Genomic DNA, 26,934 nt, shown 5'->3' on the forward strand with positions numbered 1-26,934 from the left:
AATTGTGTCTGGTGTATCTTGGCCCTGAACTGGAGTGCCTAAATTATGTTCTTGGTTGCTTTAGACTTCGTTTATGCAAGCTTATCAAAACTATTGCAATTAAATTCATTCTAAATGTACTTTTTAATCCCTTAATGAAATCAGTCATGTGAACAGCCTTTGCTCTGCAGAGTCCTCTTAGGGGTTGAAGCAAGTGTGCAGAGGGGATTATGACTTTAATTGTTAAAAATAAGGATTTCAGGTGAATTCTCTTAATTGGTAGTGCAGAATATGAATGATTAAAAGATCAATAAGTGGAAATGTAAATAGTTTCTGTGAGGCAGGAGCGTAAGCACGTTTTATGTGAGAGAGGTAAAATCAAGTTATACCTGTGAGTCCCTCAGCCTTTAGCAAACTGAATTGGTTTCAGGAAAATTTATTTTGTTGTTAAGGAGATTCCTTTGTGGGGATGCTGAAACAGTAATGCTCTTCCAAGGCTAAGTGCTACCTGTTAAACAGCATTTATGGAATTTTAGAGAAGCAGTGATGAAACTATATCACAGCAAAAATTTCATACCTGAAATCTGGGAAAAGGGGAAAGCCATTAATGTACAGGAAAAAATGAGTATAGCTGGCATGTACTTGGGGTGTGCTGCCTGGTTTTTGTAAACTCTCAGTTCCACTGTAGGCCATGGAAAGGCATAACCCAATAGTACTAATTATGGAGAAGAGACAGAAGGTCACCAGAACACTGCCCATCAGCATTTGAAGTTTGCATTTTTCATTAATAGGAGTATATATGAAATTGTTACTTGGCGGTATAGGAAGCTAAATCCTTATATTTTAAAGAACAATGGCAGTTTAAAAACAAAAGACTAGATCATCTGTATCCAGGTTCACTTGTCTGTTTCACAGTACCAAGCAGTAGATATTTAGTCCCTAAGAATTCATGGGTTATTTTCACTATTTTAAAATGAGAAGTAGAAACAAGTTGGTTGAGATATTTATTTTTTAATGGCACTAGCGTATCTGCATTGCTTTAAAATGGATTATATCACTCACATTCATATTTACGTCTTTACAAGTAATTTGTCCATTTCTTTCATTGTGCATTTAAAAAAAGTGAATTTAATCTATAATTGTGGTCACCAGTAGATGTCAGTATTGTTTTCATTCCTTAAAGCGTAATTAATCAATATTTATTAAATATTAACCAAAACTCTTGAGATTCATCATTATGTTCTAGACCTTATTTAATGTAAGTTTAAGATTTTCACCAATTTTATTAATTTTCTGAGATTTCTATTCTAAGAAGCTCTGTAAACCAGACCTTCCTAAGGGGAAAAAAAAAAAAAGAAACAAGTTGCTAGTTTATGATATTGTAATATTTGAGACTGTTCTTTCCATCTTCTTTAAAAATTTAGCAACAATATTACTTTTTTTGGTTATTACATTTAAGACTAAAACACAGATAAAATACTGTCACTAAAAATGATGGATTTTGTCTGAAATGCTGTTTTTGATGCAGTTAATGCTATTTAATTGCCTGTGATCATGATACTGTTTTGAAGACAAAGGACTGCTGCATATTTCTTTATGAAAACTAGTAAAGTAGTTTAAATACTTCTTTTCCTTTCCTTGAAGTTTCTTATATTGAACACCCTCAAACAATTTATCCTATTCAGAAAGCTTTTATTTATTTTCTGAAAAGCTTAGAGATCAAATGGTATCCTGTATATATTAACCAGAAGAAATAGAGCAAATTGGGAAATGAGTAATATTCACTGCATTCTTGTTTTAAAACCAAGAATGTAAGAGGAAGATTTTAAGACTGATACCATGTACTATTGGAGAACAAAAATGAGTATCACATACTTTCATATGAATAACAGATGATGTGACATATGAACTCCGTTACACAGAAGTGTTCTAGCTCTAGTTTGCCGTACTTTTACCATTAGGCTTATTAGTTTTGAGTGAAATCATGTAATTTGTACCATCTCGTAGAAATGAAGTATCACAGATTTAAACTAGTCCTGCATATAAAGGGAAACACTGTGTCTGAGGTCAGGGACTGCTACTGTAGTGATTATTAAGTTCAGTTTAAATGAAACAAGGACACTCATAAATATGGAAGTGTACACAGAAAATACCCATACTGCTTGAGTAAATGCTTGCTTCGCTTAATGTTTTTATTGAGTTTTCATAATAATATTTCTTTGTCAATCTGCGACTTTCCAGTTCAGGGTTTTGAAGTGTTTGGGCGAAAGTAAAAACAGGTGACAAATGTTAGAAGCATCCTGTAGTTGTGTTTTTTCTTATTAAAAAAAAAATAAATAAATTGCAAAATGCATTTGTCCAGAAGTGAAGAAGGAACAAAGCTGATCAGAAATCCAGCTGGCTGTTGGTCTGTGCCACAGAAGTTGTCTGTTATCTGACAGGTTCATGCTTACAGAAGGCTGTGTTTTTTTGCCTCCAACACCCAGTAACCATAACTTTGTGTCCTTGCTGCTTTGAGTCCTCTGTAACCTGGAAAAGCCTCTTGGTGCGTGTCTCAGCTTTGTTTTGTTATGCCATCAGAGTCATGGCCTCGGTATCTATTGTTCGTGTGCCAATTGCTGTTGAGTGTGGCATTATGTGCTTTAAAAATCTGCTACTTTTAATTACCTAGGCTGTACTGGCAGCACCATTGCACTGCTTCAACAAAATGACAGATTTCCTTGCTAAAGCGTTGAGAGGAAGCAAGTCTAAAGAGCTCACTTGAATTTTAATGTATACATTCACCATATTCCTGTCTGAAATGATCTCCAAATTGTTCTTGCTCGTGTTTTGACCATCTGTGAAAGACTACTTTGGGGGGATTTCTAGAGTATATTTTCTTTGCTTTTTAATTTTCCTGTGGGACATGCATTCCTTGTCTGGGTGAATTAATGTTTTCTAAAGTTTTTCCTAGCTCAACTTCCACGTCTGCTTTCAGATTCTTTGGAGGATTCTAGGTGAAGTTCTGTTGTCTAAATGCTTCATTAAATATTTTTCTGTTATTGTTGGATACTACTCCCACTGTGAGTTCTGGTGCCCATATCTCACCTGAAAGAAATTTCAAAATACTGTATCAGGCTGAGGTGGAAATAACTCTGAAAACCGCATTTATGTTTTCCTTGGGCTGTAGTCATAGTTTCTCTATTTTGTTCCTTATTAGATGTATTCCACAAAGGAACAGGGATACTTTTCCAACAAACTCTGTAGCTGGATTTCTCCAGTGATTCTGAGTATTGGAGTAGGTCTGAACAGTTCTGTGTTTTACCATGACTGTAAAGCCTACATGCATGTTAATGAAGCTTTGCTTATAAAATTTGGTGGAAGAAGTTCTTCACTGCGACTGATTTGTTTAATCTGTGTATTTAGAAGAGTATATTTAGCAGAGCTATTCATAGGCTTAATTTGCTGGAGGCCTTTTAAAATTAATACCATCAGTGCAGCCCCATCCATAATGGATCTGAGGCTTCAACTCACAGATTTCTTCCTCAAATTTTGGATTCTAGAACAGCTTCCCACACCATGGAAGCTGATTCCACCTGTGACTGGTCAGGTGTTTCACTTCTCAATCTTGCAGTTTTAACAAAGCTTAATGAATTATTTAAGTAAAGCGTTGGGCTGCATTCAGTCCTGCCAATCCTTCTCTATGTGTAGAATGATTCAACTTTATGATCCTCCCCTTTTTTTGTTGTTGTTAGAACAGAGCTGGTTTACACATCACTATTTTATTTCCCAGTGTTATTAGATCAAATAACATTTTTTTGTTACCATGTTAGTGTACAGGTCTGCTTCCTTCCTACAAACAGCTTTCTTTTCAGCTGCAAGGATTCACTCAGGCCAAATAAATTCTGCAGTCTCACAAATTGTTTCTGTCACCTGTAGTTCTTAAAATGTTTATCCCTTAAGATGTCAGTTTATCTTGCCTGTTGGTGGACAGTTTTTATTGACTTCATTTATGAAAAACAAGGCTCTTCAGTGCTCCTTCTACATTAGCTTTCCATTGCTTTCCCCTCTAGGTAAAAACGAAGCTCAGGTGGCAGTCTATACTGAAACTGATTGTGAAGATGAGTATCACAGATGTTGTATTCCACTCTGGTTGGCCTGATTCTTGCTTGTCTCTGGCTGATCAGTGGGGCTCTTTCCACAGCAAAATGATGCACGTGGCACATGCCTGGCAATGACTGTGTGAAGGTATCTTGCTGAGACGACACAGCCTGAGCTTCTGTGGTGAGGGCAGAGATGCTTATGGGTACATGGAGCATCTGACACTCTTAATTCTTCCAGAATTCAAGTCCCTCAAAGGGGAATAAAAAATTGGAGTAATGATATTGCAGCAGAAGGGAGGAAGGAAGAAGTTACAGCCTTTTATCAGTGGCCTCCTCGAATCTCTGAGTCTCCTTGGAGGTGACTAAATCATGTCAGAGCAAAATGTATCCATGAAATTGGCCAGTTTAAGTGATTTAAGCACTGCCTCTCAGGCTCTTCTACGATAATCTCTACATAAATCATGAAATTTGAATGAAACAATTTTGCCAAGGTATATCTTTCTTTGTGAAGAGCGAATAAGAGTGATCTACAGGCTTCATTACAGGCAGAGAAGAACGGAAGTAAACTGCCCCCCATTTCTATGTACGTGTGGGTTTTGCAAACTAGCTGTCATTAGGACGGACTACATAGGTTTTGAAAGGTCAATTTTCTAATAAAAAAAATGAGCAACAACCTCCCCCTCCTCAAAAAACAAAACAAAACAAACTTAATTTAATTGTTTGCAATGTCTTTATGCATTAGATTTGGATGAGAAAAGATTTATTGTGGCTGATCATGTTAGATTTTTTTTATTTTTTGCTTGAAAGCAAAATCTATCATCAACAGACTTCCTAAATTGAGAATTTTATCCAGATCAGTTGGTAATATAATTATTATGGTTCATCACTAATACTTGCGTTCATGAATAATATCTGTGTACTATATGTCATGTCTGTCTTCTATATGATCAATTTTATATGGGATTCTTGCAAACTGTGAGCTGTGCAGACAGTATTTAAGACTGGTTTTTATCCAGACAAGTGATGAGCAAGCAACTGGTGCTTCAGTGCAATTTATTGTCATTCTAGGCTACTGTCACATTACATACATGTCTGGTAGCATTTATTGTAATAAACACTTCAGTTGCTTCTGGATTTTTCCACATTTTTTGTCTTGTTACAAAATAATCTTCCTTTGGGATGTTGATGATAATTATCTGTCAGAAGAACAGAACAGGGAAGATGTTGGATAATTCTAGGGAAGGAAAAGGAAATGCAGAATAAACTGGTGAGATCTGTTTTATCTTTATTAAGTGTCTTCCTCAAAAGCTACACTTTATAATTGGCAAGTTCAAATGCTTGTCTTAGTTTCCAGAATTCTGACTGCTGCTCAAGTTAGACTGATTTAAAATTCATAGAATTGTATTATTAAATCCCAGTTTAAATCCCTGAAACTATAGTAAATGTCCTATAGTAGCTTATTTAGGCTATTTCTACATAAACAAGTAGCGTGTTGCAATAGGAACAAATAGACAGCCCAGTGCAGTTGTTGCTGAGGAGCTAGCACCCATGTTACACCATGTTTCGAGGAGGTTTACACTGGACTAGCTCTGACTTGTTTCTGAGAACTGGAGATCTGTTTGCAGATGCAGCACATCTTTTGGTTTAGTTTCATCCCAAAGGAATATAATTTGTGCACTCTGTGGTGCAAGAAGATGCAGTGAGTAGAAAAAAATGCACAAAAATGCATGCTGGGCTAGCCTAGTCTGAATAGATAGAGCCGGGTCAGTAGGAACTAGTTTGGGTCTAGGTCTCAATCTTCTCATTAGGTTTGAACTTCAATTAGTAAATATCTTTCTTTTTTGGTAAGTATTAACAATTATGGTAATCATTTTGAAGTGGGGCAAGACCTCTGAATGCTGTTCACATCTCAGTAATTATAAGAATGGAGTTAATCAGCTTTTTATGTCATTCAGTTCAAAAAGTCAGGAGTTGCTAACTCTATTAGCAAGCACTAATTGAAGACTCTGGACTTCATTTTGGTCTTTGAAACATGTAGCCAGTCTAGATTAAAAAGAGATTGAGTTAGAACTATTTTATATTTTTAGACACTTTTGGAGGGGGTGGGGTGTAATTAATTTGTTGATGAACATATATTTTGAATTGTTTTTTTTTTTCATTTTAGTGGTTTTTTGAGTCTTTTCATGTCGTCATCATCTGAATGATAATCTGTGCACATTTTCACCTAGAAGATTGGAGGCAAGTGTATCAATGTAAACACATTTTCTTCTCCTAGCAGTGGAAAACAGGCACACAAAAATTCTGAGTTGAATGCCTGTTTCTCACTTTGCTGCAGGAGACCTGATTGTACCAGTATTTGAGGAAAAACCTGTGAAGCCATGAACATAATGCAAACCAAATGAACGCTGATGACTGCTGAAACAAATAATTCTTTTTGGATAACAAGAACCTTACCAGATATTTTTTTTTACTGATTTTCTAATTGTGGGAACTCTAGGCAGCGCGTTAGCAATTGACAGCGCTGTAATAAGCATGCTGAAATTTACTCCAGCTATTGTTGAGGAGCAGCCTGGTAAAATCCAAAAATCCATGGCTACCAGCATCTTAGCCACATGAAAAAGTGAGAGCAATGATAATTGTTGGGGTTTGAAACAATATATTGTTGCAGAAAGCTTTATTTTCACGATGAAACAGTTGTAAAATCAATCCTTATGCAATAAACTAACTGCCTAAAACGGGCTTTCAAATACAAATACTTACTGCAGCTATTTTGTCAGGCGTTGAGTTGTTGGATCTGGCGTGTGGGCACTCAGCAGTCAGTGCTTTGGGTATGCATTCGTGTATGCTTCGCAGGGTTGTGTGCTGAGGATTTCAATATAATGTACAGTAGGAAAATTAATTACAATTCTTCTTCTTCTACAACTATTCCTTCTTTTTTGCCTCTTACTTCAAGTTATAGTCACAGACACTTCAAATCACTTTCTTAAGTTGCAGTTATTGCCTCGGTGTGACTGGGTAAATGCTTCCATCATTCTTTAATGTAAGATCAGCTGAAGCCAGATGTATACACGGCATCTTTCTCTTGATTTATGGAGGCAGTGTACTGCTGTGGCCTTTCCCTGAACCCTTTGAAACTGCACATAATATTTTCAGGAAAGTTGGTACATTTTCAAAATGATAACTAGGCATCTGAGAGTAGAACAGAGAGACGAGGATGACTTGTAATATTTGGATTCAAGAGCCAGAGTTTATGATTCCAGTTCTGCTGCTGATTTACTGTGAAACCGACCATATCACCAGCATCCTTGTACTTCAACTGCTAGAAGTAATGCTAAATGTTTTTAAAAGTGCATTTTCCATTTATTTACATTTTTATATCATACAGAATTTTAAAGATAAGAGGCTGTGTCAATGTTTATGAATTGGTTTAAAGATGTGGATCTAACTCCTTTAGTCACACATTGCGTAGGGCTTATTTTGTGTGCAGAATTCACAGCTGTAGCGTGTGGCAGGTATTGCTGCGCTCAGCGTGCTGATACAGCAGGTGACACTTGGAGCTAAAGTGGTTTACGCTTTATTTCAGGCCACAAGAGATTCCATTTTCTGCTTTTTGCCTTTTTAAAGCCAGCTCGATTGTGAAAGTGGAGAGGACGGTTTCTTGGTCATTAAAAGTGATTACATTATCTTATTTAGATTACACGTGGTGTAAGTGAAATTTAAAGTGTTAATCTCTGTGAAGGCATACGGGCTCTGTAATTGTGGAAGCATGATACTTTCAAGGTAAAGAAAATTAGTGAATACAGCACAGGGTATAGATGTTGTAAGGACTAGAGCATTTGGAGGAGAGTTTTTGAGATGCACAGAAGCCGTATCTGACTTACTGTAAGCTTATCACTACTTTGGTTATCTAGCCATCCTCTATAAGCCAGTCTGTGTATGCCCTTTTGCTTCCCAAAGCTGCTATTGCTTACCTTTTGCCCTTTTTCTATATTTGTACCAAAGGAGAATAAGTAAAATGAATAGATTCAGAGTGAAAACGCATAAAATAAGAAAGGAAAAGCAACAAAGGTCATCCTGGTTAGTAGTTTTTTTTTATTTATTTTTTATTGGGGGGGGAAAGGAGGAGGCTATTCTATCTGTACAGTTCTTTTAAGCATTTCACTTGCTAAATCAGAGTTGATGCATTGTTAGAGATGAGTTGAAAGAGCGATATATGCCAGAGGTGTATTTTCATGTTTTAGAGGGAGTTAGGTAGGGATAGAAAGAGAGCAGGCTTATGAAAATGTCAGAGAGAAAGGACACCTTTTCAAAGTATCAGATTGGCTCAAGAAGGAGCACCATTTCTGTATCGTTACCCCTTTGATCTGCATAAAGGAAAGAGTTCTTTCTGTTAAAGCGGAGATACCAGAGTAAGTGGTAGAGCTTCCTAAATCACATAATTTCATACCTTTTGCGTGGAAAATGTAACTTAAAAGAGTACAACTTCAGCCTTTAATGTAATATAGACACTGAATATGTTGATATTAACTGTCTGTATCTCAGTCTGACTCCACATGAAATAAAATCCGTGGCCATATGCAAATCGTAGCACAACTGTAGGGTTTGTATGCATGTAAAATCAGATGTTCATGTAAAGACAGAGGTTTGTCCTTTTACCTTCTTATCTGCAATCCCCAAAGAGATCATTTTTATTGTTTCTCCATAAAGTGTATTTAGACTGTTGTGAAACACCAGATGTTGATCATACTCTTACTAAGATCTGCCCCATCCAGTAAAAAGCTCTGGACTTTGTGGGTTTGCAATAAATCGAAACTGCAGCCAGAAGCATTTTGATAGATTGGTTTGAACTAGAGCCATAAATCAGAACAGCTCATGTTTTAGATGCAGCTAAATATCCTGGTCCAAATTAAGGTTTTGGCATAGTTCATTTTCAATCTGTGTCATTCACAAGAACATAATAATAATAAAAAAGAAGTAGGTAGTTATTTTTGATAGAGTTAATGCAATCCTGAAAGACAGAGTTTATTCTCTAGAGCGATAGAGATGTTTTCTTTAGTATATGAAACTTGGGGGTTTTATGTATGCCAAGTTGCCATGGCTTAACTGCCCTTAAAAAGGTTTTAATGTAAACCTGACATAGCAACAAGTGTAAACTTTATCGTACAGTGTTACTTAGAGAATAAAATATTTTTGTGTTTTGATGTGAATTTTATGCCAATGACATCAGCTTACGTTCATGGGAAGCATTCATCAAGCCAGAAATGACTGGCATGTGCGTGGTGTAAGTGGAAAGGAATTAAACCCGTGGGAGATGAAGGCACTTCGTGGTGGGAGCTGCAGACTTTGCTAGCCCAGCCAAGGCTGCAGTCCCGTGTCTCTATGAGCAGCCAGTAGCGAGGCCGAGCATGCGTTCCCAAAAGGTACGTGCACACTTCCACGCAGTATTTTCTCAGCTGTGGATCAGCACAGACACAAACCACAGCACTGCTTGCACACACACACGCTATGAATCCTCTGTAGATCCTCCCAGAAGCTTTGGATGCTTGGGCTCTCCCCAGCCTCCCTGCCACCCACTTGCACGGGGGTCTTTCCAGGAGCTGGTGCAGACTGGCAGCCCTACCAGTAGCTGACGCCTGCTCCCAAGAGGTTCTCCAGTAGCTGGGACCTCCTGGTCCCTCCAGTAACCAGCTGTCAGGCTCCTTGGTCTCTCCAGTGTGTGCCCCAGTTCACGGCTGCTTTAGTACTCGTCTCCCAGGCCTCTCCTCCTTCTCTTGTCTCCTCCTAGCCCAGCTTTTGATGCTCATGGCACTGACACACACCTCACTCTGCCCAGTTCCTACACGGACATGTGGACCCGTCTGACTTGTGGTTCCTCCTCCCTTGTCACTCTTGCTCTGTGCTTCTTTGTGTTTATGGAGACGAGTCTTTAACCACATTACCGAACAGTTTGCGTAATGGAAAGCTGGGACCATGTGCCTGCAAGTAGTAAGTCACTCGTATTGAAATGCATTTACCCCACCAGCTCTTTGTTAGGTGAATTTTTGCAATGGAATATGCTTGGCTGCTGGTAAAGTTTAGACAAACTGTTTGGGAGGTTAGTTTTGTCTGCTAGGAGGGTATTTGAGTCACTACTGCTGCAATTGTCCAACAGGGAGGTTTTGGTCATTTGTGAAGCTGTTGTGACCCTCGTGGTGCTGCAGTAGAGAACTGTACTTGTGAATGAACAGCTAGTAAATCAATGGAGTAAGGTACTGCCTATATAGCATGCATTGTATATTTCCCACCTTTTACATGTATGAATGACTGAGTAAATCTCCCTATTTAGTTTATCGATGGGCGATCTTTAAAGGATGTTTTCTTGGGAACTTTCTCCAGACTTTTCTGCTAAACGTCTTGATATGCCACACCAAAGAGTTTTCAAGTAACAAAAGAACAAAAAAATTATAGGAAGATTTTGGTTTGTAGGATGCTTTTTTACTTTTTCAGTACAAAAAAAAATGTTAAACCTTCATCTTGATTTTTGTTTAAACCTGTGAGTTTCTGTCATGGTGTTACTGTGATCATTTAAAGCTGAATTTAGCAAATAAAAAATCTTGTAAACTCTGTAATGAGACTGTCAATGGGAGCCTTTGTAAAGTAGCCTACGTTATTTATGTCTTTCTTTGCAGTATGAGATTTTTACGGTAAGATAAATGAAAATGATATGTTGCTTCATTGATTACATGGGATTTCTGAAAAATATTTATCTCAAAGTATATTAGCTTTATATGTAATACAGAATTAAGAAATCACGAGTTGTAAGAAGCACTTTCTCTAAATTGTAGGTCACCTTACTTCATACCATTTTAAATCATCTGTTCTGCAGGGCTGCATACCAGTAAAAGCAATGAAGAACCAAGTAGTCATTGCAGATTTTTTTTTAAGATTAGCTGGTGTTTAGGGAAAAAAGGTATATTATTTGTGCATAACAAGATTGTATTTATTTTTCTTAAAGGAATTACCTATAGTCCTGCTTATTCATGAGATCGACAGGCATGAAGGTGCATGGACCATATTGCCATTAATGAGAGAGTAAGTGTAATAAATGCTGGTTATTTTCAGGTTAATTACTTATAACAAAGAATATAGCTATGAATTACTCAGACTTAATTTTTCACAGAAGCAACAGTTTTTGGATCAGAGTTGTTACCTTATGTTTTTACTTTCTTGCTCTTTTTTTTTTTTTTTTTTTTTTTAGCTTTCTAAAGCAGTTCTCAGTTAAATTTCATTAAATCAGAGAAGGACGTTCTAAATTTAAGAACAATTATAGAAGTGATAATATAACATAAGCGAACAACTACCTGCCTCATAAAGTTAGGACTTTGAGGTCCACTCAAAAGGGACTTAAAATTTTTAGAAAAGGAAACTAGTCTAAAGAAATACCATTTTAAAATGTGTATTTTTCCATTTGCTCACAGTGTAAAGTGTAAGGTATTTCAGAATCTTCGACTTTTCAGATTACTTGGCTGAATGAAGAGGATAAATCATTTAAAAAAAAAAAAAAAAAAGTAATAATATCTGTATTGGGTTTCTGTCTTCCATGGCTCAGTGTTCCTAAGAGGCGGTGCTCCTCCACAGAGGAAAGGTATAGGTTTTGACATCTTTTTAGAAGTTTTTATGGCCAATTTTCATCTTACCGTGGTCAGAGTACACAGGGAATTTCAAATATCTTTTCATTTTAGCTTATGCAGATTGCTCTGAGGAAGACTTCGCAGCATTTACATGGTAGTATGTTACAAATTGTTAGGAAGCAACAATTCCTGTTTGAGAAAGACCTGAAGCTGAAGGCTGTCTTTTGCCTCAAAATTGCTTTTGAAATTGATGCCAGAGGCTCTGCAGCCTCTTGAGGTTTAGTTTAGCTAATGGCACATCAGAAGAGCAATAATGTTACTAGAGGTACTCAAAAAGATATTTCTTGGTTTGGTTTTGGGGTTTTGCATCGGACTGATGACAGAACAGGATTTTCATACTGTTTTCTTTCCTGCTTTCCATTGCTTTCTGTATGAGCAGAAACATGAAAATGGTGCTTATATAGTGGTTATCTTTTAAGATGCATGTGAAAAAGATGCACAAGGAGAACTGAAGTAAATTGAAAAACGGGAAGATGATGTTCCAGCTATGTGAACTTTGTTTTTCCTTCTTTGCTCCCCTTTCAGTGACCTAATGGCTTCTCTTCTGAATTATTTATGTCTCAATGACAAGGCTTTCAGATACAGCTCTTACAAGGTAGCAAAACTCAGATGAAAAAATACAGATACTCATTTGTCTGATAGAAGAGATTTTTTAAGGAATCAAAAAAGAAAAATCACTTTTCAGATTTTTATCTTGAAGAGAATTCTGGAATATCAAGTTCCTTGTGCTTGTTTCTTTTATCATTTTTGGCAGAATAAATGCTTACAGTAATTTAGAAATAAGTTCATGCTGTGGGGTTTGTACTAGTTAGGTGTTTTCAATGTAAAGAAGAGGAGGAAGAGAGAAAGATTCAAGGGATCATCCCATCCTGCAGGAGCTGAATTGCTAGGAATTGTGATGTTAGATGCATTCTTACCTGAAAACTGCTTTCACAAGAATGGCTTCCCTCAATTTCATATTTGACAGTAATTTTAAGGAGGCATCTAAATGGTTAAAAAATTCTTACATTTTAGTTCTTGGGCAGAGGTTAATTAGGAAGATTTACTTTCTGAAGATGCAGTCATAACACATCCATTGACATGCAGCTTTCTGCTTGTTTTCTGCTTGTCCTTCACCCACCTGCTTTCATATAAATCCAGATGTCTCTCTCCTGAAGTTCTAGATGTTCACTAAAACACAAGAGAAAAGCCTTCAGCCTTCATAGGCACTGAATACTGTGCATATTTAAAAACATGAAGTTATGTGATACCCATCCAGATATTTATTCGGCAGGTTTTAGAAGGAACAACTAGGAAGTGTTGTCAACTAGGTTTTTCCTAGCTGATTGTATTTTGTTTGTTACCTGAATGACAGAAGTGCCTAGGTTTCAGTGTTGAGAAGACAACAAGTACATAATTTTACAAATTGAAAGGATGAATGAAGCGTGAGTTCTTCTAGCTATTATACTTGAGCAAATCAAATATCAAAAGCAGAAAGCAGTGACTGATCAAATACCATTGCAAGACACAGAGGAAGCGTAGCTTTACAGGAATATGTGACTTATCCCAGAATATAAAAAATAAACTGGTTTAGTACCAGGCAACCATCTGGTGCTTCTAGCACATTATTTGAAGACCCGTAGATGCAGATGTCTCATGCTCTAGCAGAAATGTTTTTCAGACAATGTTGTTTGTTGTGTTTTTTTTTTTTCTATTTGTTTTGTTTTCTAAAGAAAATACAGTTCCCTAAAACATAAATAATCCTATCACCCTATTTTACTTATTTTTCCCGACTTACATTTCTGTTGTTTATTTTCATTGCTGATTTTATCAGTAAGCAGTGCTGCAGAGAAGAAGGCTGTGATGTCTACAGAAGCCAATTTCTTATCCCTCTCCTCAGATGATTTCTATAATTGAACCAACATAAAAGCTGTGAGAAGGACAATTCAAGATTGATTATTTTTTTTAATCCCAGCATCACAATGTCATGAATTTTTAAGGCTTTTTTTTTTTTTTTTTTTCTTGTTAAGTTGTGGAAAAATCATTTGGGAAGAGTGGAGAAGTTAAAGATGACAGCTTCATTAGGGAGTCAGGAAATCTGCATCAAGATTAGTGTTAGCTTTGAGGAAGGTGGCAAGTCCCTTCAGTCTGCATAGTTTAACCATATTGAAAGAGCTAATGAAGTTTTTAAGTTGGGGACAACGATGTGATCAGTGTCAAACAGTTGTCATAAAGCATCTCCTTAGGTAGTTCCAGGATCATTGCAATGTTAGGTGCCCAATAATGAGGCTCATTGGAAGAAAGTTGAGATACAGAGGGGATGGTAACTTAAACTGCTGCCTATAAGCTTGGAATTGATAGATGGCTACACCTGTAGGACATGGACATTTTTGAGTGGGTGTTCTTCATGTTCCTTTCTTTCTAGCCTAATTAGTGCTACATAAGTAGATGGCAGCAGAGGCAATATATCCATTCACTATTGTGCTCTGATTATGTAATTCTACGTTAATACTAAAAGCTTCTGTGTAAATTAATAATTAATTGCCAAGTACTCATATTTGGGGAGGTTGAATCTATCCTTCTGTTTGTAAGCCAGTTTAGTAGTAAAATGATCATTTCTTTTGTTAGCTTCTCCATTGCCTATGGTAGGAATTCCTCGTGGATTTTCTTCTGTGAAGAAGATACAAGAATACAAGTTGTAAAGCTGCTAGAAACTCTTGGAAGATTTGATGCTTCTAAGGTGAAGTAAACATTAAACATTTAGATATTTAATTGTATTTTTAATGTGCTCGAATAGGTTTTTAGACTAAATGGGGGAATCATTTTTTTTTAAGTACAGAAGTATAAACACAGAATTTTAGGATTCCACGTTATAGAAGCATTTCAGTTGTCAAGAATTCAATTTCATATCACTGCTTGTATGGCTTATAGCTCCAAGGATTGGAAAAGATATTTTCAAACAGTTTAAAATAGAGGAATAAGTTTTTGATGCTGAGCCTAAGAGTGTGCAAGGTATTTAACGTGAACTGCCATGAGAACATGTCTAGGTGTTGAATAACTGTTAAAATTGATCAGAAAAGAAGTCCTTCTGTGGATATCCCAAAAATTATGTATGAGCAGTAAAAAGATGGATGCAGTCTGCTGTCTTCCCCTGCCCTTTTTCTTGTCTGTTCTCTACTCTGATTATCATCAGACAGAGTGACTGATACTAGTCAAACTGTCTCTGATCTAATATGTTAGGGTATTTTATTTGCATTCTCTTTCTGAACTGTCTTGGTGATAAGAGAGAAATAAAACCCTTACCCACTGGAAAAGGAAGAACACCAGAAGACTCGTGGAACTAAAGAAAAAAGCAGTCACCAAGGAACACAGTTGAATTTGGCAGTGCAACTAATAAGAAATCTGCTAATATTTAGAGTTCAGAAAACTCAGCTCAGTGTTCAGAAAAACACCTCAGCTTGATGTCCTTCTTTAGCCTGCAGTAAAAAAAGCCAAAATCTCCTGTGAGAAATATGCTTTGCCTCATTATTGTTACCTTGACTGAATATTGAACGCTGCTCCAGATCTCATTGTAGTGTATTTACTTCTGTTGCAGGCACGTGGCCTTGTTGCATTTTCACACAATTCTATTTGAAAATGATAACAATAATTACTTAAATACTGTACATTTTTTAAACACACTGTCTTCAAAATAGCCTATTGAATATTTCCAAGCCTTTGGAATATCCAATTGTTTCTGTTCTGAAACACTTGATGTTTCCTGAACAGAAACATAACGTTTCTTCTAGATGCTGCTTACATGCCAATTTTAAATCTCTCCTTTGCAGGTGTGTAAATCCTATTACGACAACAAATTATGTCCTGACCTGCTTTAAAATGAAAATAAAATGTTTTGCTTTTATAGAGTGATAGTCATCTTAGTGTAACAGTCCATAACCGATTCCTTATATCAAGTAGTAGTCCATCATTTACATAATTTAAGATGAGCTAGACCAGAATGAGCTCATTCATAATTCATTCTATCATGTCAGCAGACTGCATAATAAAAAGCTGATATACATTAATCATAATAAAAGGTCTACAAGGGGCATGTGAATAGCTGATGAATCTGCAGCTTTTCAATCTCAATATGTAGAGGTTAGTGACAGAGCTATAGGGAATGATGTGAATGCAATATGAGTGAAAACAGATGTGTTGAAGCACTATAGGAGACCATAGAGGAATGTTAAGAGAATGACCTGTGCAGTTAACCAAGGATATTACTGACTGCAGTAAAACTAATAAACAGTGAGGAATATCTGATTTACATAAAAATGACAAGGCCAGCACTCAGATGATGACTTGTGTCTGAACATAAGGAAACACTGCTTTTTTTTAATGTGAGAATGACCAAGCCCTGGCACAGGCTGCCCAGAGAGGCTGTGGAGTCTCCTCCTTGGAGATCTTCAAAAGCTGCCTGGATGTGGTCCTGGACAGCCTGCTCTGAGTGTCCCTCAACCCCTCTGTGATACTATGATTTAATAATCAATTGATTCAATCTGTGCTTTCATAATGAGAGACAGCAAGGTTAAACCGAACTGTATGTGCCACTCCTCTTCCTATCATCCTAATAGGATGACTGATTGTGGCTCCAAAGACATGCAGAATGAGCAAACCAAGCTGGTGGGCAGCAGTGACTTAATAGCTCTTAATAACTATATGCAAAGTACTTTGTGAGTTCCTTAGTACGTAACTGATGTCATCTTGTAAAACCAGCCTGCACAGAACAACTCCTCCTACATATCTGTGTAGTAAATAAGTGATTTACAAACAAACCAGCCTGCGGAGTATCAGCTGTAAACTGGAATGCCTTCACTGCGTTGATTTGTGGCTTAATAATGCCAGAAACAATATTCTGTGAAAGCCAGAGAAGGGTGTATGGATGGATTTAATTTTAGGTATTTTATAGAGAAATGGAAAAAAAATATTGCCATTAATGGATTGTTTTGATGTAAAAATGCATCTAGAATTAAGGTAATTAGGATAATAATATTGCTGTCATATGAAAATGTTAATATTTATTATTGTTTCTTATTATTATCTTTCTGAAACCGAATAGAGTACTTGTGTTTTAAATATGTTGAAATCTTGGAGGCCCTAAAAATGTTAAAAAACATTTGGCGGAAATGCTCCTAAAGACTGGCTTTGGTATTTTTTTCAAGGCAGTCATCTCTGTGCTCAAAAATTAGTGTGTTTATCCGTTTTCTTTCATCTCCCAATATTTTGTTTGTTTTTAAATTGTTCCACTGAACACTATTGAATTGTTGCAATAAAGGAAGGAGAAAACAGGGGCTGAGTAAGTAGATACCTGGCAGCAACTCCTGTGTAGTTGATTTAAAAAAATAAAAAAAAAAAAAAAAAAGAAAATGGTGGAAAAATTCTTCATCCTTATCTTTTCATGTAATGGATAGTGTCAGTTTAACTTTGGCTGTTTCCTCAACAGATTCCCGAACAGCACTCAGCCTCAGAAGGCACGTGGGGATTTTGGGAGCAAACAACTTTTCAGCCTTTGTTACCTGAAGAAGTAACTAGTCAACTACAAGCTTTGTTTGATTTAGTTTTACAGAGTTTAGCTGATCAAAGCAGAGGAGAAAAATAAGAATTCAGGGGGGAAAGCACTCAACACCTCACACACATGCATTCATATGCAAGGCAGGTTACACCTGCATCAGTCCCTTGTAGGATCGGGATTCTGGGCAGGAGTGGCATCCATTGAATTCAACTTGAGTTGCTTATATGGGTCCTAGCCATGAGCTGGCCACACCAAAGGATCCTTACAGAGGTGAGGCTCTCAAAGCAGGCAGCATCCCATCCTGTAGCTTTGACTCAGGTATGTGTGGGGAGACAAGTATCACCAGCAGCTCCTGCTGTCTGTCCCTTTATTGATTCTAGGCAGCCAGATGCTTGCCAGGCTGAATGTCCTGTGAGGCAGTCATGCTTTCATGGTCCTGCCATGCCTGGCCAGTTGATTTTGGCTGGAGGTGTGTCCTGTGCATGCAGAGCTCACTTTGCTGACTTTCCCTGCTTTGGCCAAATCTTACACATTGTAAGATTACACATTTTTCCTCATTTACTCTGGGCAGGTATAAAATTTAGCACAACCTATATAGCTACTTCTGCTTGGAGGTAGGAAGGTGGCTACTGAGGAGGATGCTCTTGGGGTCAGATGTTTTTTGGAGGCGGATGCTTTGATAGTACTTTTAGTTGAATATTTTTCCTTTTCTCTCAAATTTTGTGTAAATTATTTATTTACCTTATATCAAGTTTGCGAACTATTCTAACGTATGGCATTTTTCATTGTTGCTGACAGCGGCCCCTTTAAAGGAGGAGAAAAATGAAATATGCTGGGGAGTATGGAGAAGAAGTATCTTTAGTGAAAAAAAATTGCCTTAATTTGAATCCTTTTTAGTGATAAATTTTAAATTGTCAGGAAAAAGGAAAAGGGCAGTCTGAGTTCCTGTCATTTTTGCTGACAACTCCACACTTGAGTGATTTAATATAACCATTAGGATAACTGAGAATTCTGTTTCATCATTTGTACCTGTAACCATGAGAAACATTTTTAATATATATATTTTATTATATATTATACATAGTAGCCCTTACTTTGCAAAAAATGGGGCTATTCTTGTTTTATATCCATTCTAAACAGAAATACTAGGACAGCTGATAATAATGTTAAAGAAGTAGAATTTCAGTTGCTTAAATATCTTCAGATACAGCAGAATCAGTGGTAAATACTTAAATGTATATTAAAAATTCTAATAATAATAATTGTTTTTGTTTACTTTACAAATGCATACTTGAGACCATCTTCACTTAACTGTTATGAAAATTGAGGTATTTAAAATGTCTTTGCTTTTTAGGTTCCCTAGTGGAGAAGGGTATAGACAGATGAAAACTCAAAATGGATGTATAAAAAGGTTCCTGAATGCAATGCAGTGCTTCTGAGTGGAGTGTCTTACTTAATCAGTAGTCAATCTGGGTGGTCAAAGATGGGAACAGGTTGCCCAGAGAGGCAGTGGAGTCTCCTACAGATATTCAAAACATGGCTGGATACAGTCATGGGCATCTTGCTCTGACTGACCCTGCTTGAGCAGGGGGCTGGACCAGGTGACCCCCAGAGCTTCCTTCCAACCTCAACTGTTCTGTGATTCAGTGCTCTCTGAACAGGTGGAATCCAGGGCACGTGCTGAGGTTTTAAATTACAATGTGCACCTGCCTTTGTTTTCTTACCAATTTTTGTCTGAATTATTGTGAACAATATGCTTCCCTTGTTTTTGTTTTCAGGTTTGCTTTATTCAGCATGAATGCAGTCATCATCTTCACTAAAAGGATGCTGTAGATGAACAAAATTGTTTCCTATATTCCTTTACAGGAGTGGTTTTTAGGTAAAGCATTATATGATGAAGAATCTACAATAATTCACCACTATGCCTTTGCTGAAAATCCGACAGTCTTTAAATTTCCAGATTTTGCTGCTGGATGGGCACTTAGTATTCCACTTGTTAACAAGTAAGAATTGGATTTTTAATCACTTCTTAATTGTTTATTGATAGCAATTAAGTTTTGAATTTCTACATTTTTTTCTAGATGCTAATCAATATTATTTTAACAAGCTATGAATTCATATGGATTAATATTTTCTCTAAAAGATGAACACATGCCTGCAGTGCACTTGAACAGCTACGGATCATGTAAATATCCAGAGTCAAATTTTAACTTTGAGCTGTTTATGAATACTGATTGCAGCTTAGCTAGGGCAGACAGCTTGGGATATACTCAATCACTGCAGGCTGGCAAGCTGTTTGATTTCATGCATTGGTTTTCTAGCCTATGCTGGGCTCTTGCTTTTTATACCTTTATTATCAGCATCCACGTTAATACCTGCAAGTCTACTTCAGTTTGAGGATCTAAGGTACAAAGATATCCAGCTAGTCATGGTAATGTACAGCTAGCTCTGGGTATGCATGCACAGATTTGTACTCCTACTGTGAACTTACCCTGAAAATACTCCTTAGACAAAATTCAATTTCTTCCTTATTCTATCCATTCATGCATAGCTATTAGAAATAAACACTTAAGAATTACACTTAAGAATTTGTAAACAGAAATAAAATCTCTGTATCATTGTTGTGCCTGTACACAGGATATATTTTGCTAAATTCTGCCTATCTAAAAGTTAACATCATGTCGGCTAGTTTTGAATACCATCTCTGTCATTTTAAAAATGCAGGCACCTCCAGACAGTAGTTTTATTCCTGGATTTTCCAGTGACTGCACTGCCCTCTAGAAATGTTTCTCTCTTGCTGTAGAGAGAGCCTGGATGGTTAGCTCAGCTTAGATACTTCGTTTTTAAATTAGATTTTAAAAGTTCATATACTTCAGAAGTCGAATTCATCTTGCTGTAAGAAGATCTTTCCATAAATTGAAGGTGCTTAAATATTGCAATTTTTAGTACAAAAAAAGAGAATATTGTCTGAAGTTTGAGATGCTGATATGGATGGAGCTTAAAAGACACTGCTGCTTTAAACCTATTGAAAATGTTTTGCCAGACTGTTCTAGTCTTCTCCAGATGAGAATTTTCTTCTTGGGCAGGAGGAATATGTCAGAATGTTTGTGCTGAAAACTAATACTAACATCATCGTATTGTGTGCAGACAAAAAAAAAATAAATACAAAAATGAAATACAAGTTGATTTTGGGGGTAAGAAATACAGAAGTGGGATTTTTTTATAAGGTGGTTAAAAACACCAGCCACACTTCACTGCGTACAATAGCGAATATTTTTTTTTTAATATCCTTTTTTAAGTGAGTAAATTTCATCTTTAATTTCATAGGCTTGCAATCAAGTTGAAAAGTGAACCGCTCAAGTCAGACTTTACTATAGATCTAAAACATGAGGTAAGCAGTGTGCTATGCTTGTAAAGTAAGTAAAAAAAAAAAAAAAAAGTCTCAAATATATTGGAATATTGATAAATTTATAATGGAAATGGTGTGTTTTCTGAAATTGCTAAAAATTCTGAACACAATAGCATGTTTAATTTCTTTGCCTTGCTTTAGAATATTATAACGTAACGTTTTAAAATCGCATTTCAAGCGTAGAAGAATTCATAAATAAAATTGCGTTCATATTAATATGCATGATTGTGTACAGTGAGGTATCTTCTGAGGCTTGCTCTATGGAGAGGGAGAGAGTCTTCTAATTAATGAAACGTACACTGGCATGAAGAGTATCTCAGACACTGGCAAGCCTCATTTACTTTCTAAATTGGACTCTAACAGCTAGATATGTTGAACTTTGGATGAAATAGCTTGAGGAATGGAAACTTTTGTGTCAGTGTGATCAACTTGCAGTGTGGCGGTTTGGAAATTTCTTTGCCTCTGGCTTCTAACAATTTTAAAGCGTAGCTACTAGGTCTTCGGAGAATAGGTGAGTTGACTGAAAGGAGCATGAGAAGAAAGGAGTGGGGATCTGAAAGAAGATCAGTGCTGCCTTTTTCTGAAGTTTTTGTATTTTTTCTTCCTTCAAAATGTTTATTGCAGCCCAGGATTTTGTATTGTCACGAAAGGTGAACTGAACTGTGGGGCAAAGGGAGTATGAATATGGAGTAAGCTTGCTGGTTTGGGCCTGAAATAATGAGTGATGTTGAATGTAAAAAAAAAAAAAAAAAGAACAAAACCCCCAAACTCTCCTAAAAGTCAGCTATAAATTGTGGTTCTGGCCCAGATGGAAAGGAGGAAACAACACAAAAAAGATCTTAAAGCTATTGCTGCAGTTCCAGATCTTTATGCTGTTATGGTTAGAAAGCTCCTTGTTTCCAACATAAATCTGTAGTGTATTTATAGAGTATGCATTGGTAGCATGTTTCATTGAATTTGATTTTGTGCCAGTGCTGTTCTTTCACATGGTTTTCCCTCCTTGACTGATGTATTTCTCCAGAGCAATTGGACCCCTCTCAGCCTCCATTTTGCCACATGAAACACGCCAACAAGCTGTTTCTTTCCACTTGTTAATTTTCCTGAATTCAAGACCTTGCACTACACGCTGTTAATCTCAAATCTGTAACTGACCTCAAAGTCATTTGGATATTCACAATATTCTAGTCTACCTCAGCACTGACAAAGCCTCTAAACATAGTAGTGTCATCAGAATAAATCATTAGCAGATTATTCTTTTGTGTGCCACACGCTGATAAATGAAAAGCAATTGATCACTTGTCTGGAAAAATTATTTCTCTCTCCTTATTCGGTTAGCAATTCTTTGCATATGTTTCATTTCAGATTTATTGCCATTGATAACCTGCTTCAGCTCTGTGGTTATTTCTTCTGCACAGTCTCACAGCTCCCTGGAGACAGATCCATTCCTCCTCATTTATTTTATAAATCACTGTCTTCTTAAATCATTTCTATCTTCCTACAGCCTTCTTGTGTGAATCAAGATTGACAACACATGAAAGGATATAATCTGTGGTCTTTAATGATTGCACGTAATGTTTAAGTTTATGAAGGATGATAAATATTTTAAGAAATGTTTTAGTTTGACAGAGTCCTAATAACGCGCTCCTCTAGTCCTTGGTGTTTTACTGTGCTCTGTATCAGCTTTTTTTAACCTTCTTTTTTCCCAAATTCTTACTTATATCCATAACATTTATCTCTCTTCCCATCTGGAACACCTATCTTTAAATACAGTCATGCTGTTGTTCATTTTTAGATGTTTTTTTAGACTTCTTGTAACTGCATGGTATAGCATATGTCCTGCTACTCTATACTGGAAGTGAACAATATATATATGTATATATATATTTATTTATAGTATATCTAACATTAGATTTAAACTAGGATTGAGGCTATCTTTCATCTTTTATTGTATATCTGTTTCCATTATTTTGAGGACAGTCTCATCCTGTTCTATAACCAAAAGGGCAGTCTATCCTCACCCCTGAAATAGAACAGTTTGACACTAGTCTAAGGATTTTTTTTTATTCAAGATTCATTATTTAGTGGGAAATCAAAGCACATCACAAACCTTCATAAATAATTAATGTTAACTTAGAGTTCTTAAATATTATTTGTGCAGCACAAGCATTGCTTTTTTTTGTTGTTGTTGTTCATGTGGTAAACGTTCATTCTGACTAGCTGAATTTTGAGCTAATACAATCTTAAAATGTACTGGAGGCTATGAAGTTACCTAGTCTCCCAGCTACGGGACAGGGTCAAGAACCACTTGTTACACCTGTAACATGACTATAGTGGCAAGGCAAAGAGAAAACCTTGGAGATCTGATAAGGAACAGGCAAGGAGCATACAGAAGTACATGTATGTATGTGTTACATGTTCCATACTTCTCCATATTCCTCCTTTATTCCAACCACTATTAATGGTATTAGGCTGAACTGCCACTCATGCTTCTCCATTTTCTTCTATACAGAGAGGCCCTTCTCTTTAGTAATTTGTTGAACTCCCTCTTAATGCTAAGATCATATGTGTTTCCAAAATATTGCTAAAACAGCAAAGAAACAGACCCCTTAACAAAGGTGAGGCTTAAAGAAATCAGAATTTACAAACTACAGAACTCATCGTTGTGTATGGAGAACCTGCAGCTTAATTACAGTGCCTTAACTCTAGTCACTGCCATCAGAGCACTGGTGGCAACTGTGTTTGCACTCACAGCTGTCGTTTGTATCCCAAGTACAAATTAAAATGCAGTAATTTAAACTCTTTTCAGTGCAATTAAACTAAAGACTTCACTGTGCAATTGAAGTGGTCTGAGTGCATCTGTATATGACAGCCCACTTACAACCAGCAACTTCTTAAAAACTCCTCAGTTAATTGCTTTAGTGTGTGGCTGTACACTAGGTGCTTGCTGTCTAAAAACTTTCAAATCTCTAACCTTAAGTTTCAAGAATGTGGTTCTGTTCTCAAACCTGCCTCCAGTCCTAGCAGCGCCTGTAACAAACAGGCGCTTCCCCTTTATTCCCCCTAAGTTCCAGAAGTGGCTGTGTGTAGCTAACTGGATTTTTCTGAGGATGCTGAGATTCTTCAACAAGTCGGCAATGTGCCCTTGCCACTAAGAGAGCTAGCAGTGTTTTTGACTGCATTTGGCAAAATACTGCCAGCAGCTAAAGGGAAATGATGCTTCCACTCTACTCAGCATTGATGGAGCTGCACCTGGAGTCCAGTTTGGGATCTCCCCTGTACAAGAGGAAAATGGACATGCTGGAAACGGACTGACATAGGGCCACGAAGATGATGCAGGGGCTGGACAAAGTGACCACCAGAGGTGCCTGCCAGCCTCACCCTAAATTTTTGCACACTAACTCCGTTTCATGAGGTAGCATGGAGAGTCAATCCCAGAATATCCCTGGTTTGTTGGCATAGCAACATTTTCAAAAGTCAAAACTGTAATTTCTGATAGTTAGGCAGAAGCAACCTGGGGATTCCTACATCTTGAGTCTATGCTCAAAGAGCTCTTGTACAAAGTGGAAGATGCTTTCACATCTTTGAGCTGTCCTTGAGAGAGATTAAGCATTCAAAATGTATGTCAGTGCAGCAGGGAAGCTCTGAATGCATATACTTAATGAGATGCTCTTTTCTGCCTTTTAGATTTTGAGAAACTTCACTTTGTTCTAGCAAATTTTTGAACAATTTTAGATGAACTGGAGTTAATCTTTTAACTGGTCTGAGGAAGGCACCCAGCATAGAATTTTTCTGCATGAATATTTAGTCTGGCATTATAAGCAGTGTAAAAGGTTTGCAATACAAATTTTGGGCCAGTCTGAGTGTTCTTGACGTTTAATAAAATACGTATGGAAGTATTCATTTAATTTGTAATAAAATGAATAACATAAACTCAAGGGGTATTTTCTTTGTCAGCTTCAGGCATCACTGATTTGCCTCTTCTTTTTTTTTCCTGTAAATTTTTGCTGGCTTTTTTGGTTGTTGTTCCATTTAAAATAGACAAGGATCTACTATAGTTTAGAACATCTACGTTTTCTTTCAGTGTATTTTACAACTTCTCAATGTCATCGCTGATTTCAAATTTTAAATTTTAAATTTAATTTCAAATTGTCACTAGGGAATGTGTCTCTTTTGAAAAGCTGAAAACTTCTACATAGGAAGAAGTAGCCCTACCTATTCCAAATTATCAAAATAATTTCCCAAAAGCAACAAAATAAGAGCTTTTGTTTAATTTGAAGGACGGTGCAAATATTCACTCCACCTCTTCTTACAAAAGTTAGAGATCAGTTATTTTGACATGCTTGAATATATTAAACTATTTTAATCCTTTAAAGCTTGAGTATGTATAGAATTTGTTATAGCAAAAAAAAACACTAAAAAAATAGATGTTGGCTCTAGAAATGTAAGCAAGAGGTAAAGTATCCAGTTAGTAAATCAATAAAGTCACATCCTCTCTGGCATCTAATATTTTCCATTTTCTTTGTTAAGCTTAACTTGTAATGTGGTTTCTTTCTAAGCCCTGAGAATGTTTATCCAGTTTTTCTTACTGATATAAGTGCTTTCTGTTTTCATAGATTGCCCTGTATGTTTGGCAGAAAGGGGATGGACCCCATCTTACACCAGTGCCTGAATTCTGCACAGATGACGTGAACTCGTATAAGGTTGATCAGTGTGCTACAACATTCAGTAATTTTCTGCCACTTTGTGTAAGTCCCAAACTTTAAATACCACTTGCTTAGTTAAGGTAAAACTCTTACTAAAATGCATAATATTTTACTTCAAAAAATCTCAAACCTTGAGACACTCAAGTACAGATACTCTTTTTTTTTTTTTTTCTTTTTCACAGATGGAAATATAAAACTTGTTTAGGATAAAGATAAAATATAATACGGTATTTGGTACATTAATGTACAATTCATCTCTTCTACCTCTAGGAGAATATATTTATGGTGTAATGCATTAACTGTTGCTAGAGGTATAAAAGTGTTCCATGATTCCAGGACAGCAAAATTCTAGGTGCCAAAAAGGAAAACAAAGGTGGTTAATTTTTTTTTGTCTTTTGTAGAGTTGAGGAAATCAAGATTACTCACCTGTAGATTTTAAGCTTCTTTTTATGAGCATCATATAGTTCAGCATTTCTCATAGTGATTATGTTAATTTCAAATAAGTTTAAAAGAACTTTTTTTTTTTTTTTTTTCAGACAAATCATTCTTAGTGCAACAAATTTCACCACTCACTTTCTTTTCCTAATGATAGATGTTTTGTTCATGTTAGAATACTACATCAACAGAAAAAGTATTTCAATAATGTTATTCTAGGAATTTTAAATCATTTATGATCTTTTTTCAAGAGACAAAAATTTCAGTTCTACTATATTACTAATATGCTATTGTACTTGATATGCTGTACAATGAAAAGATGTCTTCTGTTTTATTTTATTTATGGACATACATATCCTATAAAATGTTAAAGGCAGAGCCTGCAATTACAAAATTCATTTTTGTTCTGTCCAAATAGAAAGAGCCAGTGAAAAAGGAAGATGTCTTTGTTGCTGTAAAAACATGTCGGAAATTTCATGGAGACAGAAGTAAGTTGTTGGTTAGTCAAGGTAGTAGGTCTGTACAATATAGTTCATGAAATTAATATATAAAAACAAGCTGATACATGCTGTCCATGTTGCTCTGAGGACTAAATATTTACAAAATTCACTGGGAAGCATGAAGGCTTCAGAAGTCTCACTGAATTATTCTTTAGGTAGATTTTTTTTTCTATTCAGAGTTCTTCAGGAAGGCTGCAAAATGTTCAAGACAAAATTACAGTAGTTTGGTGTTTCATAGAAATTGGTTGACAATATTAAAATCGAATAAATGTATTACAAATATGCATAATTATATTGATGTTACTTGGTGCTATTGTGATATTAATACTGCTGCTTTTTATATCCTTCAGTGAGTTCCCCTGTCAGTTGGATCAGTTCTGTTCTTTGTGCTAGCAATGACACTTGTGCAACTCAATGGTGACTGCTTCAGAAATTTGAGTAAGATGAAAGCTCTCTCCACTTGCTCTTTTATTGGACTGGAGAGCAGGATAAAAGGAAGATTGAGTGGCTTATGCTGTCATATTGCTTCCACCTGTTGTCACCCTACGCAATTGGTTGTGCACAGGTGTTTTATAATGCTTGGAATGGGAAATTTCATCTCTTGTAGAAATCTATCAGCTGTAGTA

General features: G+C 36.4%; 1 protein-coding gene across 1 annotated transcript in view; it reads left to right on the forward strand.

The window, feature by feature from the left end:
* The window catches only part of B3GLCT (beta 3-glucosyltransferase), a 59,665-nt gene that overhangs the window by 18,688 nt on the left and 14,043 nt on the right, over window positions 1–26,934 (forward strand). The window contains exons 5-10 of the mRNA XM_084505653.1: window positions 11,056–11,132; window positions 14,339–14,450; window positions 19,128–19,264; window positions 20,589–20,652; window positions 25,284–25,415; window positions 26,227–26,296. Coding sequence (XP_084361779.1) covers window positions 11,056–11,132; window positions 14,339–14,450; window positions 19,128–19,264; window positions 20,589–20,652; window positions 25,284–25,415; window positions 26,227–26,296 — 592 coding nt within the window. The remainder of the gene's footprint in view (window positions 1–11,055; window positions 11,133–14,338; window positions 14,451–19,127; window positions 19,265–20,588; window positions 20,653–25,283; window positions 25,416–26,226; window positions 26,297–26,934) is intronic.

This window comes from Aythya ferina, assembly GCF_964211825.1.
Source record: "Aythya ferina genome assembly, chromosome: 1".
NCBI lineage: Eukaryota > Metazoa > Chordata > Aves > Anseriformes > Anatidae > Aythya > Aythya ferina.